The sequence below is a fragment of the Zeus faber genome (genome assembly GCF_960531495.2).
Source record: "Zeus faber genome assembly, chromosome: 17".
Taxonomy (NCBI): Eukaryota; Metazoa; Chordata; class Actinopteri; order Zeiformes; family Zeidae; genus Zeus; species Zeus faber.
This window is the reverse complement of record NC_137204.1, coordinates 25,961,095-25,979,007: the sequence shown is the minus strand read 5'-3', so window position 1 is coordinate 25,979,007 and position 17,913 is coordinate 25,961,095. Positions and strand designations below refer to the sequence as shown.

The 17,913-nt window shown below is 43.7% G+C and overlaps 1 protein-coding gene across 1 annotated transcript; it reads right to left on the bottom strand.

Moving 5' to 3' along the window:
• Positions 1-18: 18 nt before the first annotated feature.
• stom (stomatin) lies at positions 19-15,014 on the bottom strand. Its single transcript, XM_080017559.1, has 7 exons — positions 14,881-15,014; positions 8,970-9,079; positions 8,313-8,385; positions 5,982-6,064; positions 5,347-5,550; positions 4,633-4,767; positions 19-4,476 (listed from the first exon to the last, which is right to left on the bottom strand). The coding sequence occupies exons 1-7, from the start codon at positions 14,951-14,953 to the stop codon at positions 4,288-4,290; spliced, it is 867 nt and encodes a 288-aa protein (XP_079873685.1). The 5' UTR covers positions 14,954-15,014; the 3' UTR covers positions 19-4,287.
• Between the last annotated feature and the right edge of the window lie 2,899 nt (positions 15,015-17,913).

Here is a 17,913-nt window from a genome sequence, read left to right as displayed (position 1 = left end):
AACAACGGTAAAACAACGGTGGGGCAGTGGTTGTCTTTATTTAAAGGTTGTAAAATATGTCAATATATAATAAAACCATATCAAACATTAGCAAATTGTAGAAACAGTAACTAAAACAAACAGAATATAAAGTGAAACATAAAATGCAGTGATAAATAGAACTATTGAAAAAATCTAAAAGTTATGAGCCTACAGTATGTGGTGTACTGCACTTCCTCCACGCCGTACTAAGAAGCCTTTTACAAAAGCTGGACTTCACTGATACCCGGGGTTCATCTGCTTGTGTGACACTCAAGTTTCTCTTTGCCTCGACAGCAACAGCAACAACACAACTTGGCAGTCGAAAAAGAAAAACAGGATTGTTCACTCTCAAAATGTCCGTTCTCCATTAAAGGCCCGACTTCCAACACAAAAGTGAGTCGTTGCAAAATGGACACCACAATACCAGGGTTATATGTAGTAGTCGCTACTGATTATACCTTACAAGCGTTCATCAACACGCTATTTGTTTACAACAAAAGATCCCCTCTGTAACAAAGAACAAGTGATAAAAACATACACAACTGCGTCCCCGCTATGTTTGTGTTAGATACAGTCTGAAAATATTTGGCTTAAGTGTCACATCCAAAGGAAGATGTGTGATAAAATACTGTATTTTGAGTAAAGACAAGCACTTAAACTCCACTGGAAATGCATAGAAACGGCAACATAAGATTATAAAGTTCATTGATGGCGATGGCATAAGGCTTTCAGCAGGTGAAGTTAGAATAAAAAAAGGTTAGTTTTACAGAGACACGTGGTCCCCAACTGCTGCTGTCTCAATGATGACTCACTAAATAGAATATATTTGGGTAAATACATAGGGGTATAAATTATAGCACAAAGATACACATATCCAGCATAACGACCAGTGAAAGTTTACATTAACAGTCACAGTCACACCTCAGCTCAACTTGTCCACACGGACGTTATTGACAACAGAAAAGGATTACAGTGAATAATGTGGAGGGGCCAAATCCTACTCCCCTTGAGATGCCTTCTAACCTGTAGTTCATGTGTAGAGGAGTGTGGTGGACGAGGTTTTTATTTGGATAAACACGGGCCGCAGAGCCTGGTGGACTGGCAGAAGTGCACAGCACCATGTACGCAACATTGTGTTTGGTTTATGAAAAGTGGAATATTGAATACAGAAAGATCAACTCTGTGTCAGTCAACTGCGGAGGTTTGATGAAACGCACTCAGGTAAAGCAGGTAACGAGCGGGACAAAAAAAGACAGGACAGGCAGAGTCCATTTCCTTACAAGAAACTCACACGATTCCTTGAAGTGTGTCAAGAATAAAAAAAAAGCTTTTAAGCTGCACATCCAAAAGAGGTTATGATACTGTGGTGTGGGGATGGTGTGGTTTGAGCAGCCACACTGCTCAGCTGTACACCTGTTGCTTTGGTTGCTTGGTCTAACGAGCAACAGGTAAAACCCCCGTCCCCACACACACTCAGGAGAGGAGCCCCTGTCATGACATGTCCATCTGCTCCTGGGCTGATTCCACCTAGCCCACTCTCTACAATAAACTGTCTGTCTACAACCCCACTGTCTGTCTCTGTGCCGGAGGCCCCCGACAACGCCACTCGGTGTGGTGTGCGGCAGGCGAAACTGCCACAGATACTTATTCACAAATCAATACTGACAGGTACAGGTTCAGGAAACTTTAAAAGGGCTCGTGCACTCCGCGTGTTTGGAGAAGAACACTTCATTTAAAGAAAGACCTATGGCCAAACCTCGCCTCGTACAGGAGGCTGGAGACTAGGACTGGTGGTAAAAGATCTCTTGGAGGCTGAAGGAAGATTCAGTGTCTGCATTGAGATCTGGAAAACGTGCCGTCAGTAGAGAAAGCACCGTCTATGAACTGGTCCAACATCTGGAGGATGGAACGCCTGAGAGTTGGCAGGCGACTGAGTATGACAGAGAAGCCCAAAGAAGCCAAGCATCCGCTCATCATTTCCATGGGTCAACGCATCTCCGTTGTCATACTCAACCACATTCACCACAGCTGGGCCACAGAGGACACAACTGCACAATGTCCACTCTGTCCAAGAGCAGGAAGCACTGGATCACAAATTGGCATTTGTGACCCTGGAAGTGTCCAGCGTAAGAGTAGGGGAACATCAAATGGCCGACCTGCCACGGGAAAGGGGTCTTCCTACCCACCCTCCCTTCACAAAAGTTGACATTGATAACTTTGGACAAACTGAGTGGAAGTGAGGACAAAGCCTCTGCAAGCGCTATGGAGTGATATTTACAACTTGGAGGTTAACTTGAGAAGATTAATCAGTCGAAGAGGTTAAATTTGTCACATCGCAGAGACATTGGCACCAACTGTGCGGGAGCAGGAAGAGGATTAAGGCAGACTCTTGTATCTCTGAGTCACAGGTGGATACAAGGTGTTGTAGTTCAAGACGGCATCAAATTGAGTTCCACCCAAGGAGGGGGGCATCCTATACAAAGTAAAACCTGATGGGTCGCAGTTGGGCCATCCAGAAATACCTCAGCAGGTTAGGACACTTTGGTCCTCCAGGATAATAAGGCAAGTACAGCAGAGACGGGCAAGAAACAAGTGAAAAGCTGCCCGAGTCTGTGAAGCATCTTTTTCCAGGTGGTAAGGGAATATTTTAGAATGGATGAAGCAACTTAGGAAGTACAGTATATTAATTCTTTTAAATATTCTACCAATTAATGGTATGGGTAAAGACGTCCAATGTTTTATGAAATCGGTCAAATTTGAAGAACAGGGTCAGAATTAAACACCAAGAATGTTCTGTGTTCGAACCCAACTGGGGCCTTTGTGTGGGACGTTTGCCTGTTCTCCCATGTTCATGTAGGTTTCTTCCAGCCTTTGGACAACCATGTCAGCCACCTTCGATTGGCAATTTTGGGCAATTTTTCTCTTTTTATTTTGCAAATTGAATGTTTTTTTCTTCGCGAGAATTCATAAAATGATAATAATTAATAATTAACCCGTTTTTAAAACCTAATGTGTCGCCGCCCCCGATATGTGATGCTTCTCTGTGCTTTGCTTACTTCCTGGTGAAATCACATGCGCTGCTTATTATATACCAGCTTTGGACATTATTTTTGCAGAGAGAGGCAATGAGGAGCAACAGATTTATCGGAGGCCGAAAGGTGAGAATGGTTCGCAAAACACGCAAATACATCTGCAATCGCGGTTGTTGGGCCGATAGTGGCCGGTAAGAAAATGCTGACATATCGCCCAACCCTCATGCCTTCCTGTTGCTCCAGTTTCCGCCCACTCTGGAATACATGTTGGGGTTGGACTCTCCGAGGCCCACGACCAAAACAATGGAACTGGAGTGTGTCTGCGAGTTAAGGATGGGAAGGCTGTCTGGTCCTGCTGCTTTACCTGCCTTCAGAGAGCCAATGACTTCTGCTATTACCTGCTACTTTAAGTCCTCATCGAGCAACCCCATGAATGCTCAGTTAATGCCCCGAGGAATTAATGCCTCTTATTGTTAGTTTTTGTATTATAGTACTTCAAATTCATTCTTTGAAGACACAAGTCACCCTGCCTGAACGTTCGGGCGTAAGGAGGCCCAGTCACGGACAATCACCCCATTTAAAGGTCTGCACGAAAACAGGTCGGTGCGCTCGTACACGACCCTAGTTAAACTGCACACATTTAAGGATAACATTCCCGATACCTGCATGAAAGGTAATGAGGAACATTGTTTTATAGCAACTATAGGAAAATACTGTAGAATTCCTGAAAGAGGTCAATCATAGGATAGACCTAATCCTTTCTGTTAAACTCTGTCATGAACAGGGGATCTTTGTTCTACATTTGTACTCATGACAACGCTCACTTGAAAAAGGAGTGCATATTTACAGACATGCCTCTTATCTCACTGCCCTCATTGACGGGCCTGGAACAGGCAGGTGGCTTAAAGGAATAGCATCGTGGAAGTGCATTCAGTGGAAATGCAAACAGGATATATTTGAGGATGCTTTCTGCATGTAGTCATTTCTTAAAACAGCAATACTGGTTTAAACTCAATAAAAACAACCAAAACAACAACCGTGTGCTGTATTAGCTGAAGTTATATTTAACCAAAAGACCAAGTGTGCGGCATGGCCATGCGTGACCGAGCTATTAGTGTTGAGTATGTAACAACATTGTGTGTGTGTGTGTGTGTGTGTGTGTGTGTGTGTGTGTGTGTGTGTGTGTGTGTGTGTGTGTGTGTGTGTGGGGTGGGTGGTGGGGGGGGGAGCTGCCTCAGCGCTTCAGGAAGCCCTGCATCATCTCCATCGGCAGCGGGAAGATGATGGTGGAGTTCTTCTCGGCGGCGATGGTGTTGAGGGTCTGCAGGTAGCGCAGCTGCAGGCCGGAGGGAGACTCTGCGATCACCAGCGAGGCCTCCTTCAGCGCGCGGGAGGCGTTCATCTCGCCCTCAGCGGCGATGACCTTCACGGACGATGAGGCGGGAGCAGATGGTTGATGAACACTTAATATTTTGTACGAGATCTATAAGTACCTATATCTATAAGATCTTGTTTTGCTTTTACACTGTATATATATATATATCACACGTCGGAAGACGGCGTGAATGAGGGGCCCCACCTTGGCCCGGGCCTCACGACTGGCCTCCGCCTCGGCAGCCATGGCCCTCTGGAGCTGCTGGGGGAGTTTGACGTCTTTGATCTCCACCCGCTCCACCTTGATGCCCCAATCGTCCGTAGCATCGTCCAGAGTCGACTGCAGAGAACACAAGCCTTGAATTCAGTTTCTACGCCCAAAGCAGCTCAGTTGTTCAGGGATAGTTTCGCCAAATTGTACATATTCAAAGGTCAGTTCCAATCATTTGCTACTGCTCATAGCACGTCGGTGAACGCTAGTGCTCGGCAATATCGCAATATTTCTGGGCGAATTATATCGATATTGATAATTTTACGACATTTTGGGCCATTGGTGCTTTCACAAGATTTTTACACAAAAGAGGAACAATCATAGGTAATGTGGATATTATGACTAAGCAGAAGAGTTGATTAGAACATCTAGAATAATCTACAAAGTTCAGAAAATGTCATGTATTTACTGTAAGGCAGCCTAAAAGACAACAGTTATCCATGCCACAATATCACGAGAACCAAAATCCCAGACGATATCTAGCCTCATGTCATGACATCGGAACAATATTTCCACCCCCAAGCAGCGCTCATTCTTTGCACCTTCAACGTTTTCAAAACACCATTCGTTTTTTTCCCCCGCCAAACCGAGTAACATCCACTAAAACATCTTCCAAAAAAAAAAAACGAAGTGAACGACGCCAGCAACCTGCATGCTGTGAGCGATCTCCTCTCGGTCAGACAGAATCTCGGCCAAGTTCTTGGTGCCCAGGACGTTCCTCAGGGTGGTCTGGGCCAGGAGGCGTGTGGCGGCGTCGGCGTTGGTGATGTTGGCCACGGCTAAGGTGGCGTTCTGGACGCGGTAGTAGACCACGCCGTCGACGCTCACGGTCACTGAGTCCTTAGTCAACACCTGGAAGCACAACGTGGAGGACATCCCGTTGTGTTGGGGGCCAGATCTTCATCCTCTTACCAGGTTAGGGTTCTTACAAATCAATGTGTTTGTTACTATTATTATTATTTTTTTTTTCTTAAACAGCGTGACTACACCCGTAAAACAATGAAGAGGAAAAAATTAAGAAATCTTTACATATTAAATGAACTGTATTTTTGTAAATTATTCTCTGATATGGAGATTTCTGTAATTGTTTTTATTAAATTACTTTCATACAATTCTCATGATGTATAAAATGTCAACATATCGATATATAATCGTATCATGAGCCAACTCATCGATATCGTACCGAGTCAATATTGAAATGTGACCCTTTGTATCAAAATACAAACACCACTGTAATTTCGAGAAACTATTAGGAAAACCCAACATTAATGTGTGTGCATTACCTCTTGCGGGGGGATGTCGAAGGTGATGGTGCGCATGTCCACATTGATGAAGCTGTCTGTGCAGGGCAGGATCATGAACAGTCCTGCGGAAACGCAAGCAGGCCACACAGAGACTACATCAGTTAAAAAAAAACAACAGAAAGATGTTTGACCCCATCGGGGTTAGGTTCCGGTCCAACTCCCTCTGCTAAACCTGACATTATTGATGACATTAAATGCCAGGAAGGGATTACCTGCTGCTCTGTTTCCACATATTAGTGAATGAACCAGGGTAGTGAAACACCAGGAGTGAGTAATTATGCAAAAGTGCAAAACATTTAAAGCATTTAGCATTACATTGACTGCTCTTGAGCAGTGTCGAATTTTGGTTTCACAGCAATTTCTAGAAAATTATCCCTATGAAACGCTTCACGACTGCAATTAGATTGGAAGTCTGGCAGTGTGTCGTTGTGCACAACTCGATTGAATGTCCGTCAAGAAAAGGAACTCGCATTCCCCACAGATTCGTTTGGGACAGAACTAGTGTACAAGCCTTCGTGAGCCTCCACACAACAACCCCTCAGTGCACAGCCAGTAAATTCCCCAAAATGGCCCGTGACTTACAACTGCCTTGGGGGAAGAGGGGTGCGGCATCCTGGGAATGCGGGGGGGAGTTCCCATTCCGAATGCCAGTGTTTCCCACAGAATTCTATTTGTGGTGGTAGCTGACCGGGGGGGGGGGAGATCAAGACCAAGCGGGGTAAGAGATGGACTGAGAGAGAATCGGAAATCAATCTATTGTAAACTCTGAACTCTTGGGGACGGCATGTGAAACCTTTAGGACGGGTTGTCCAAGATCCAGCACTACATGAGACAAAAGGACGGCGTGTCGAGAGCCCCGTACGGAAGGGCAATTAGTTGCCGCACTCATGTGGCCATTTAAACAACAAATAAAAGATTCTTAAAGACGCACTCAAATCTCCCAAGGCTGAATCAGTACGACGAGATGACAACAAGGCGTTTAGCACGCAGAATAAAAACAAAAAAACAACAAAAAAAAAAAAAAGGAAATATGCTCAGCTCTGCTGCCAAACAGAAAAGGTCAAAGAACTAATTGCGTGAGGAGCATTAGTTGTCATAGCAACCGATCACGTCAGTGGGCCGGTGGACTATCAATCATTCGGGATCAATGGAACGACGCGGGCATGTGACACAAGCGCACGGCCAACGCCCACTGCGGACGGAGAACATCCTTCATCCTCCTTCCGCCTGATTTGTACTCCTGCAGAGACGGAAGGGGCGGAGCTCTGCAGAGACCATCATGCACCCCCGCTAAAAAAAAAAAAAGCGGCTGGACACCAGAGCAGCAAGGAGGGATTTGGGGTAAAACACAACCGCGTTTTACCCAATGACAGTGTTCGGAAATGAAAATGAAAAGTGTTTTTTTTTTTTCTTCTGCGGATAGGTAGTAGGGCTGTCAAGATATTTGAGCCACCATCATAGTATAATCTATGATAGTGTAACAATACACATCTGCGGCACATCCGCCCGCCACACGCCACCCAAGTGTCGTTTGCATGGCTCTCCAGCCCAGAGACACAGATTACAAAGTAGAAAAAGCACCAGTTTTATTGCAGCGAGTAGGTTGGGTGGAAAAAGCCCCGGAGCAGATGGAAAACATGTCATGGCAGGGGCTCCTCGCCTGTGTCCCAATTACCTGAACCAAAGACAGATGTGGCTGCTAACACCACACAACCCCCTCACCACAGCATCCATCTTATGAGGAGCAGGCACTTATTGGCACTGAACATTTCCAACACAGAGGTTTGAAAAGGAAAATGGTTAACCCACTCATGAAATGTGCTTTGCATTCTATCTGTTGCAGTATTTATAACATTGGTTTAAATTTGAGTGGAAATATAATTGTAGAATCTGAGATTTTACTCAATGACTGCAATTGGGCAATTATGTAATTATATTGGCAACTTTACACATATGCAATATTTGAAACATGATGTACACTGAGTTCTTGATTTAATTAGAAATGAAAGGTAGTTAGTAGAGCACTACTTCACGCTACCTTGTGTAGATAGATGTGTGTGTGTTTATATATATATATCTTTTATTTTTTCCATCTCTTTTTAATTTGTATCTCTTTCTCGACTGCACTGTTTGCCGCTGTAGCACACAAACCCCCCCGGGGATTCAAAAGTCCGATCTTATCAGAATCACTGGGATAGAAAAGTAAAAGTAAATCTGGATTCCATCGCTGCAGTGTTTGACAGCATTACAAACACAATTCCAACAGTTGGAATGGTTTAAACCGTTGAAATGGTTTAGAAGGCGACCGACCTGGTCCCTTCGCTCCCCCTCGCAGGATGCGGCCCAGGCGAAAGATGATGGCGCGCTCGTACTCCTTTACGATCTGAAGGGACCAAAGACAGCAGCTTTAATATTTAAAATGTATCAATGTTTGGGAAACACCGCCGGGCATAACGGGGAAGAGAAATTGTCTCGCCTGTTTTTTGCCACCTGACTGGCCTTTAAACCGATCACACTATTTAGAACGAATAGGCCACTCCCAGTATTGTGTTTTTAAATTCTTCTATTTCTTCCAGACCTAGAGCTGGGAAATATATCAAGATAACATCAATATCATGGATACAAGGACTAGATATCATCTGGGATCGTAATATTATGACATGGTTAGAGGGTTGTTTTGAAGGCTGTGTTACAGTGAAGTAATGCAATTTTCTGAACTTCATACTGTTTTAGCTCTTCCAATCAATACCTGCTTGGTCATAATACCCACACTAAATATTTTTTGTATATGAATATCTTATAAAAGCACCCACCAACAGTCATCCTCAAATTATTGTCTCATTATCAACATTGAGGTATTCGTCATATAAAATTGTGATAAAGGAATTTGTCAGTATCCCTCCGCTCTACACAGACATAGTAGCTGGTGAAAAAAAAAAAAGTTAAAAGTTCAATTGCTGCACTGACCTTGATGCACATCCATATGGAGATAGGAAGGGTGACCAGAGTCAGCAAGAAAGAGAAGACGACCAGGAGCCAGCCACAAAGGCCAATATCGGTTTCTGGATTCTCCAAAGCTGCAAACGACGGAACATTTGTTAACATGGAAGTAAAACAAACTTGAACTGCAGATGAAAACAGATTGAACTTTAGAAAAAAAAAAAAAATCATCAGAAAACGGCCAGTTGACATGCATTTCAGGGAAATCTCACACTGAAGCTGCTTTCACACATGCACTGCAGCCCTGAAATTATCTGGACATTACCCGGAGGATCTGAATGCGTGAACGCAAATTTCAAAATCAGTTGGACAGGACATTAACTGGACTTTACCCAGCCAGCACTCTATTTACTACTTCTAGTATAAAGTCTGCATAATGTCCGGTGTGTGTGAACCGAGCAGATGATTGCCCAGAAAATTCACAGCGAGTGGGCGCGTCGCGTCTTAATGACGTCTCTATCATGTGCCAGTTATTCACCTTTGTGCGAATATCGGTGCAAGGAGCAAAGCTGCTTTCTTTTCCTTTCCGGTTTACTTTATATTCTTCTCAACTCTTTCGTTTATATTGCGGATACGTCCAAATGCATGGAGTATCAACGCAAACAAAGATAAATTGGTAGCCTGTTTGCCATCTTGGGTGTGCTGTAAACTCTACAGCGTCAAGCATCATTGCGATGTTATGTCGGTTTGAATTTGATTAATCATCCAGTAACATGCATCATATCTGCTCGTTGTTGGAAAAGCCTAAACCTGCAAAATATTTTTCATCACCCATTTTCAGATCACACTCTAGCCCCCAGGAAAACCCCAAGGAACTCACTTTATTCCAAAATTTAAGAGTGTTTGCTAGGAATACTTCAGACAATTCCAATCCTGTGTTTTGATTCCAAATTGAAAATGATAATAGTAAGCGAATAATTGGAAATATCATGGGAAAAGAAGCAAAATTTTGTTTTACATGCAACTAGGGGTGGGCGATATACAAAAAATATCCTACGTTTTTTTTCACCGTCCACAATCATGTCACGATTCTTTTTCATGTTTGTTTTTAAGACTATTTTGCAAGTAACTGAACAGTACAACCAAACTAATTTCCCTATTTAACAAAATATAGCCCTACGAGGTAACAAAACCTTATGGAAAAAGTAAAAGTTTGCTATTATTGGTTTAATGGTATGTCTCTAAGCAAGGCGCATGGCTCCTTTGTCACTATCAAAATCTGTACACACATACATTACATTTTGAAGTTACTCGTCAATCGCTTCTTTGCCTATTTTGAATGCATTAAAATCTGATTTAAAAAAATATATAGGGCTCTGGGCTCAAGCTGCAAGCTCCACCTTAGATGGAATTAATTTTTCCGCTATTTAAATTTTCGCTCCGAGGGGGCGGCAACCGGCGGAACATACAAAGTCTCGCCATCCTTGGCTCTTAATGTTATTACCAACGTGAGACGTTTCTGGATCATATTTAACAAATACATTACAGGATCATCCAATTATTCCGCCGTGTACTCATTTACAAAAAAAAGACAGAAAAAGGAGAAATGGGCTCTTAGACGGAAGGTAGCCGGCTCCCAAACGTAAGTCGCCAGAGCCAACTCTTCGCAATATGTCTTTCTCCGCTGCTCGTCCACGTTCCCCATTTCTCAAAACTAAAATAGAAATAGCCGTTTTATCCATTTACTAATTGAACAAGACAAAAAAAGGGATCTAATATTGTCATATCGCACACCCCTACATGCATCTACTCGGCTCGAGATGCATACCTTCAACATCAGCAAAAGAATAACTGCTCGAACCTATAAAGAAATGTACGCTCATGTAGGCCAGGTCAGTATGAGGTAGAAACAAGGTCATGGTTATGAAATAGATGATTCTTCAGGTCAGGTTGAGAGGTAAGGAACTGGAATACATCTACAGAAAAATAGTACTTTTTTTGGGTTTGTTTTTGTTCTATTTATGCAGAACTTCAGACAGGTAAGTACAAGGATTTAGTTGGATTTCTCTCTACAGGTAACTATCAAGGTATGTATAAAGTCAATTAAACTAGGACAGCTAAGTGTGAGTATGAAGGGAGGTTTTGATGACATTAGAAATGTCCACTGATGCAGAAACACTGGACTATATTTGACAAGAAATAATATTCATGACAAATAAAAATAAATACACCAAATATACATATATAATATAATGACTTTTAAGACGTCATAGATTCAGCATTCATTAAGTGTCTGGTAACTGGTAACTGGTATATTCTGTAATATTGTCGTTACATATTAGATGCATCTTTTGAAAAAAAAAAAAAAAAGTCTGAAGATTAATTGTTCTTATCCAAGCCGTGTCCTCTCGATGTTGCCTTTTCATGCAATTTATTCAAAAGTATGTTCCTGAAATAGAGGAGGCTGCAGTCTCAGTACCGCATTTCTAGGACCCTAGTTTTTTTGCAACAGCGCCACCTAGCAAATTATAGTTTGAAAGGTTTATTCCACCGAAATACTACTTTCTGTCTAACAACTTACTGTATCGTTGTATAATGTTAGAGATGGTTAGGTTGAGGAATAATGTTAGATGGTTATGTTTAGGTATAATGTTATAGATCAGCAATTCCCCATCTATGGGCCGAGGGTACAAAAACTTTTTTAAATGTAAAAAAATAATAATTTCATGGTATTTTTTATTTTAAACCTTCAAAAATGCATCATTACTGATAGATAGGAACTTATGTTAGGGCGTACTACGTCCAAGCCGGATCACGATCGACATGCACCTGTACGTTTTTGAACTTGTAGTGATAATCTGCAGGCACAGAAGACGAACCGTTACCGCTGTGCGTGGTGCGTTCTGAAATTTTAAATCAAACTAAGCTCTGAAGCCATGTAAACTGCGGCGTCACCTCGAGACAAAACACCAACAGTACATGTCCAGGCAGCTTGAATTTTTCAATAATAAACTCAAGGAGTATCAGGGCAAGAAGAAAGTCATCGAAACACCATGTATGGGCACCGAGAAGGCAAAGGCAGTGGAAGCGTCCTAACCAGTTCGCCCGACTCATAGCCAAGCCTGGTGAGCCGCATACAATCGGGGAGAATTTAATTCTTCCTGCCACAAAAGAGATGGTGGGGGTGATGTTGGGAGAGAAGGCATGCCAGCCAATCAACCTCATCTCACTGTCTGATAACTCAGCCAGATCGCAGGATTGATGAGATGGCAGAGAACACGTCAGAACAGCTGATAACGAGCGTACGAGAGAGTCGTTTTTTGTGCGCTCCAACTGGATGAATCGACAGACATCACAAATCTGTCAAACCTGCTTGCCTATGTATGGTGGCGAGATAAGAGTTTTGCTCTTTCCCCTTTTGAAAATCTTTTGGTCCAAATATGTGGGAGCGAGCGCTGATGGGGCCCGGGCGATGCTGGGCCAGCACAATGGAGTCATTGACCAGTGAAAGCTGTGGCTCCACCCGTAGCATCTGTCCACTGCAGTGTACACAGAGCAGCACTGGCTGTAAAGAAAACACTGCAGATCTAAAGACTGTTCTAGATGAGGCGGCCAGCGTCAACTTCATCAAAAGCCCCCCACTGCAATGACCTATGTTTTCCGTTTTACGTGACGAGACGAGCAGTGACCATAAGCAGCTTCTGTTACACACTGAAGCCCAGTGACCATAAGCAGCTTCTGTTACACACTGAAGCCTGGTGGCTCTCAAGGGGGAAGGTACTGATGCGACTTTTTGAATTGCGTGATGAGGCGAGGGTGTTTTTTCTCGACACAAAGTTTGAACTCGCACATCGCTTCAGTGATTTCGAGTGGCTGGCTAAATTGGGATACCTGACCGACATTTTCAGCCACTTAAATGGACTCACCCTCAGTCGCCAAGAAAAATCGGTGACCATGTTCAATGTCCAGAATAAAATAGAAGCGACCATAAGAAAAATGGAGATGTGGGCCAGGCGAGTTGACCGGTCAAACTTTGACTCGTTGGAGAATCTGTCCGATTTTTTGACAAAGGAAGAAATGCGGCTTCCCGTCAACGTGATCAATTATATCAAAGAGCACCTGCATTGTTTGAGGGCCAAGCTGCGCGAAATACTTCCCAATCCCAGATGTGCAGTGCAGCTGGATGGAAAACCCCCTCGCCAGCCACAGTGACCAGACCCTCGCAGGCCTGTGCGCAAAAGAAAAGGGCAGTCTTGTGGGTCTCTCCTGAGGCGGCGCATTTAAACTGGCTTTCCCGCAGAAGTACCTGACAAACGTTTGGCTTCATGTTGCTTCTCGATCATTGAGCATCCCGATCTGTCCGACAGAGCTGTGCGATTTCTGGTGCCCTTCCCGACGACGTATCTCTGCGAGACTGGCTTTTTAGCGCTTGTGGCATTGAAGACAAAATACAGGAATTAACTGAACGTGGATCCAGATCTTCGCCTGAGACTGTCGGCCCTTAAGCCAAGACATCAAGCATTTGGTGTCTGCCAAGCATCATCAGCCTTCTCATTAGGTGAGTTAATATTAATGCGCTCCTGTTATTGTTAGTTTTACGCTACGAACATTACGCAAAAGTTCCATAGATATAAGGTTATTTTTAAGACTTTTGTGATTTTTTAAGCGGGCCACAAGTCCAAAAAGGTTGGATACCGCTGACCTCGTGAGTTATAGTTTTGGAGGTTTATTCCACCCAAATACTAATTTATGTCCAAGTACTAGTTTTAAAGGTTTATTCCACCCAAATACTACTTTATGTCCAAGTACTAGTTTTAAAGGCTATGTTTAGGTGTAATGTATAATGTTTAGAGACGATTAAGTTTAGGTATAAGGTTATAGAAGGTTAAGTTTAGGTATAATGTTAGATGGTTAAGTTTAAGTATAATGTTAGATGGTTAAGTTTAAGTATAATGTTATAGATGGTTAAGTTTAAGTTTAGGTATAATGTTATAGATGGTTAAGTTTAGGTATAATGTTATAGATGGTTAAGTTTAGGTATAATGTTATAGATGGTTAAGTTTAAGTTTAGGTATAATGTTATAGATAGTTAAGTTCAGGTATAATGTTATAGATGGTTAAGTTTAGGTATAATGTTATAGATGGTTAAGTTTAAGTTTAAGTATAATGTTATAGATAGTTAAGTTCAGGTATAATGTTATAGATGGTTAAGTTTAGGTATAATGTTATAGATGGTTAAGTTTAGGTATAATGTTATAGATGGTTAAGTTTAAGTTTAGGTATAATGTTATAGATGGTTAAGTTTAGGTATAATGTTATAGATGGTTAAGTTTAGGTATAATGTTATAGATGGTTAAGTTTAAGTTTAGGTATAATGTTATAGATGGTTAAGTTTAGGTATAATGTTATAGATGGTTAAGTTTAGGTATAATGTTATAGATGGTTAAGTTTAAGTTTAGGTATAATGTTATAGATGGTTAAGTTTAGGTATAATGTTATAGATGGTTAAGTTTAAGTTTAGGTATAATGTTAAAGATGTTTAAGTTTAAGTTTAATGTTATAGATGGTTCCGTTTAGGGTTAGATGGTGGGGTTAGGGTTAGGGGTGTCGCCCATCTTGTTTGTGTACTTGCTTCCGTCACTAAAGAACGCAACCGCATCCGTTGCAGGAACATGCCTCTCAGTTTATCGCTGAAGATATTGTGCGCGTCAAATCGACAGGACGATGGACAAATAAACAAAAACAAAAACAAAAACCGAGGGTCAACACAATCCATTTGCCTACAAAGAAGATATGTTGACGACGAGTGGGTCACCACGTCACGGCTCCAAAACAAAACACAGTGCGCTAACGGCAACCGGTGCGCGGGTCGCCCAGCCCGGCGCTCGGTCCGTGGCTCCGGCCAGCGGCTCGAAGCACAACCCGAGCCCACGCCTACCCGCCTGGCGCTCCCGCCTCTTCGCCTCCTTCATCGCCGCGGTCCCCCGCACGTCGTCCGAGCCGTAATCCATCGGGAAGCTGGCGTTTCAGCGCGGGCTTGGTGCGTGAGTGCGGGCGTCGCTCCTTCCTGCGGGAGGGGGGCGGGGCGTGCGGGGGGCGGGGCTTCAGCCACGGTGGGCGTGGTGTCGCGTGAGCGCGCGAGAGACAGCGACGTAGCGTGACGTGCGGCCGATGCTGCGTTCGAGTAGAGTAGGAGTTTTAGGATCGACCCCCCCCCCGGACAAGACGGCGCACACGAAACATCCAACCGCAGTTGGGCTCTTGGCGTCTTTCTTTCAAGGGTTTAAAGTCGTATGGCAGTAGATAACAAGCCCGTTTCAACCATTAGCAAATCGTAGAGAAAGTACGGAGGTTGATTCGGAAACACAACACGCAACGGTGGACGTAACTATCAGAAACAAAATGTTTCCTGGTTTTGAAATGTGCTTCGTGCACTCGAAGTACCCTTAACCCTCAGGTCTCAAACTACCGGCCCGGGGGCCACATACAGCCCGCCGGACAACTTAATGCGGCTTGGTAATAATATATTGATGAATCTGGCCCGCAATTTTTTATTTTATTCAAATCACGACGCTTCATTAATCCACATTAATGTACTTAATGTTTTCAAAACATGAGCATACAGATGAAGTTAGAATTTACAAAAGTGTCCTTCACAGTGACACGCGGCTCCCCAAATTCCTGCCGTCTCAATGGCGACTCACCAAATAGAATATATTCAAGGAGAAAAATAATATCGGAGCGCCGCTTGCGTAGGCGTGGGGGCCGGAGGGGAACAGCAAATGGTCGACCTGCCAAAGGACAGGCGTCTCCTGCCCTCCCCCAGATGTTCACTGATGTCCCCATGGATGACTTCGGAAGAATTGAGGTGCAGAGAAGACAAAGCCCCTGACGGCACAACGGACTCAAGTTTACAAGTCTGGAAAGAAGAGCGGTCAACCTTGTTAAAGTCTCACAAAATAGTGTGAATGAATGTCTATGGGTTCTTCTTCCAGCCATGCTCCCGCCGAAAGTGCCTGCCACTCAGAAACCTTGGAACCCACGGACACTAATGGATAAGAGTTGTATTTGGGGCAGTCCACACACGTTGCGGTCCAAGTTTGATCCACATCGGACCGTATCTGTAGGAGGAGTTTGTAAAAGAAACATTTATTTTGGAAGGAAGCGCCGGAGGTGGTGGCGCGGAGAGCTTTGTGACATCATTATCCAATATGGTATATACGTGCAGGGAATGACTCTGAAGGGGCTTTCACATGGGACGTGGCGCGCGCTGCACTCTAAACTCCGCTGGTGTGTATTGGTCACTCCACTCAGGGGTCTCTGCTGATCTGTTTGCGAGAGTTGTTTGTTTACAAAAGGTGCGTGCTCTCGCCCGGACAATCAAAAGTTAAGAAAGCGTTCCAAGTTTGCATCGCGTCGGGACGAGAGACAGCAGGAGGTGATGCTGCGTTCCATGGGAACTCGGAAAACTGTAAACTTGGTAAACTCACATCTTGCCAACAGCTGCTGTTCAGAAATTCCAACATAAATGCAAGCGGAAGCTGATAGTAATCATCAATACTATCAACTGTGGGGCGGGAAAAATGGCACAATCTCATCTACCAAATGATTGGTAAGCTTCATTTTCAATCAGTGTTACATATATTATAAAAAATATTGTTGTGCCCGTTTCGCCGAGCACGCGCCACCCAAGTGACGTTTTCAGGGACCTCCAGCACAGAGGCACAGACGACAGGGGGTTGTTAACACCAGTTTATTGTAGAGAGGAGGCGATGGAGAAAGTTATATATTCTCCTCGAAGGATCACCCAGTTGTTCCTTTGTAGAAAACCTTTCTTAACCCTGTTATCAATTACTAACATTTCTGTTAATCAATTCAAGTAAAACAATTACCTTCGAGGTTCTCCGCGTGTGCGTTGATGGGTTGGAGCGTCAATCAGAAGACGCAACACAAATTTGGGAGTTGTTGAGAAATTTACTGTCAGGCAGAATGAAAAAGTGCAGGCTCAGTTTCAGTTCTTAAAGTCAGAGCCCCGATCCTTCTTCCCTGGATCCTTATATAGTCTAATCTAAGCAAGTGGTCACAAAAGTACATATGGATCACAAAGAACTGACTCCAACCAGAGGCGAACAACATGAACAACATCCACGCAAACGGAAAAGTACAGGAGCAACATGTGCGCGACTGGTCAGAAAAGTATATTTCCAACCAGAGGCGCCATATTATTTCTAACAATGGCTACATGGAATAAGCCCAGGAGCAGATTGAACATGTCATGACAGGGCTCCTCTCCTGAGTGTGTGTGTGTGGATGGTGGTTTTAACCTGATGCTCGTTAGCCCAACCAATGAGCAACAGGTGTACAGCCACCCTGACCCAATCACCTAGATACAGGTCAGGTGTGGCTGCCCAAACCGTCCCATCCACACACCACAATTGTGTATGTCATAAGAGCCACCGAAATCACCTTCTTCAATGACCAAATCGTACTTAAAATGTCCCGGCGGTGGCGGAGGCGGTGCGCCCGGTGAGGCGTCCCTAACGAGGGGACGCCGACGCCGGGAGAAGGACCTTCCATACATCACGCTTCGGCGCAAATGGTGTCAGTATCTCACTTAAATGAGCACATTAAAAAAAGGGCATAATACGTTTAACCGATGTAATGTTTAACCGGTGTAATTACCGGGCGGCTCGTTTGTGCGTGCGCACACACATACGTACAGCGCTTTCAAAAATATTTTTGACAATACTTGGAATATGTTTGCATGGTGAAAATGCACCAGGCGCTAAATGGGGAAGGTGAATAACAAATTGCTGCAATGTCCTCGTGTGTCATGAGGCAAAAGGTATGTTGAGACGAAATATTGATTTTAAATTCTACCCTTTTTCCACTCGCACCAAAAACCCAGTTACACCCGCTCACATCTGGCATTTGTCATTAGTGGGAAAGGTTGCACCCGGGTTTCATTCCT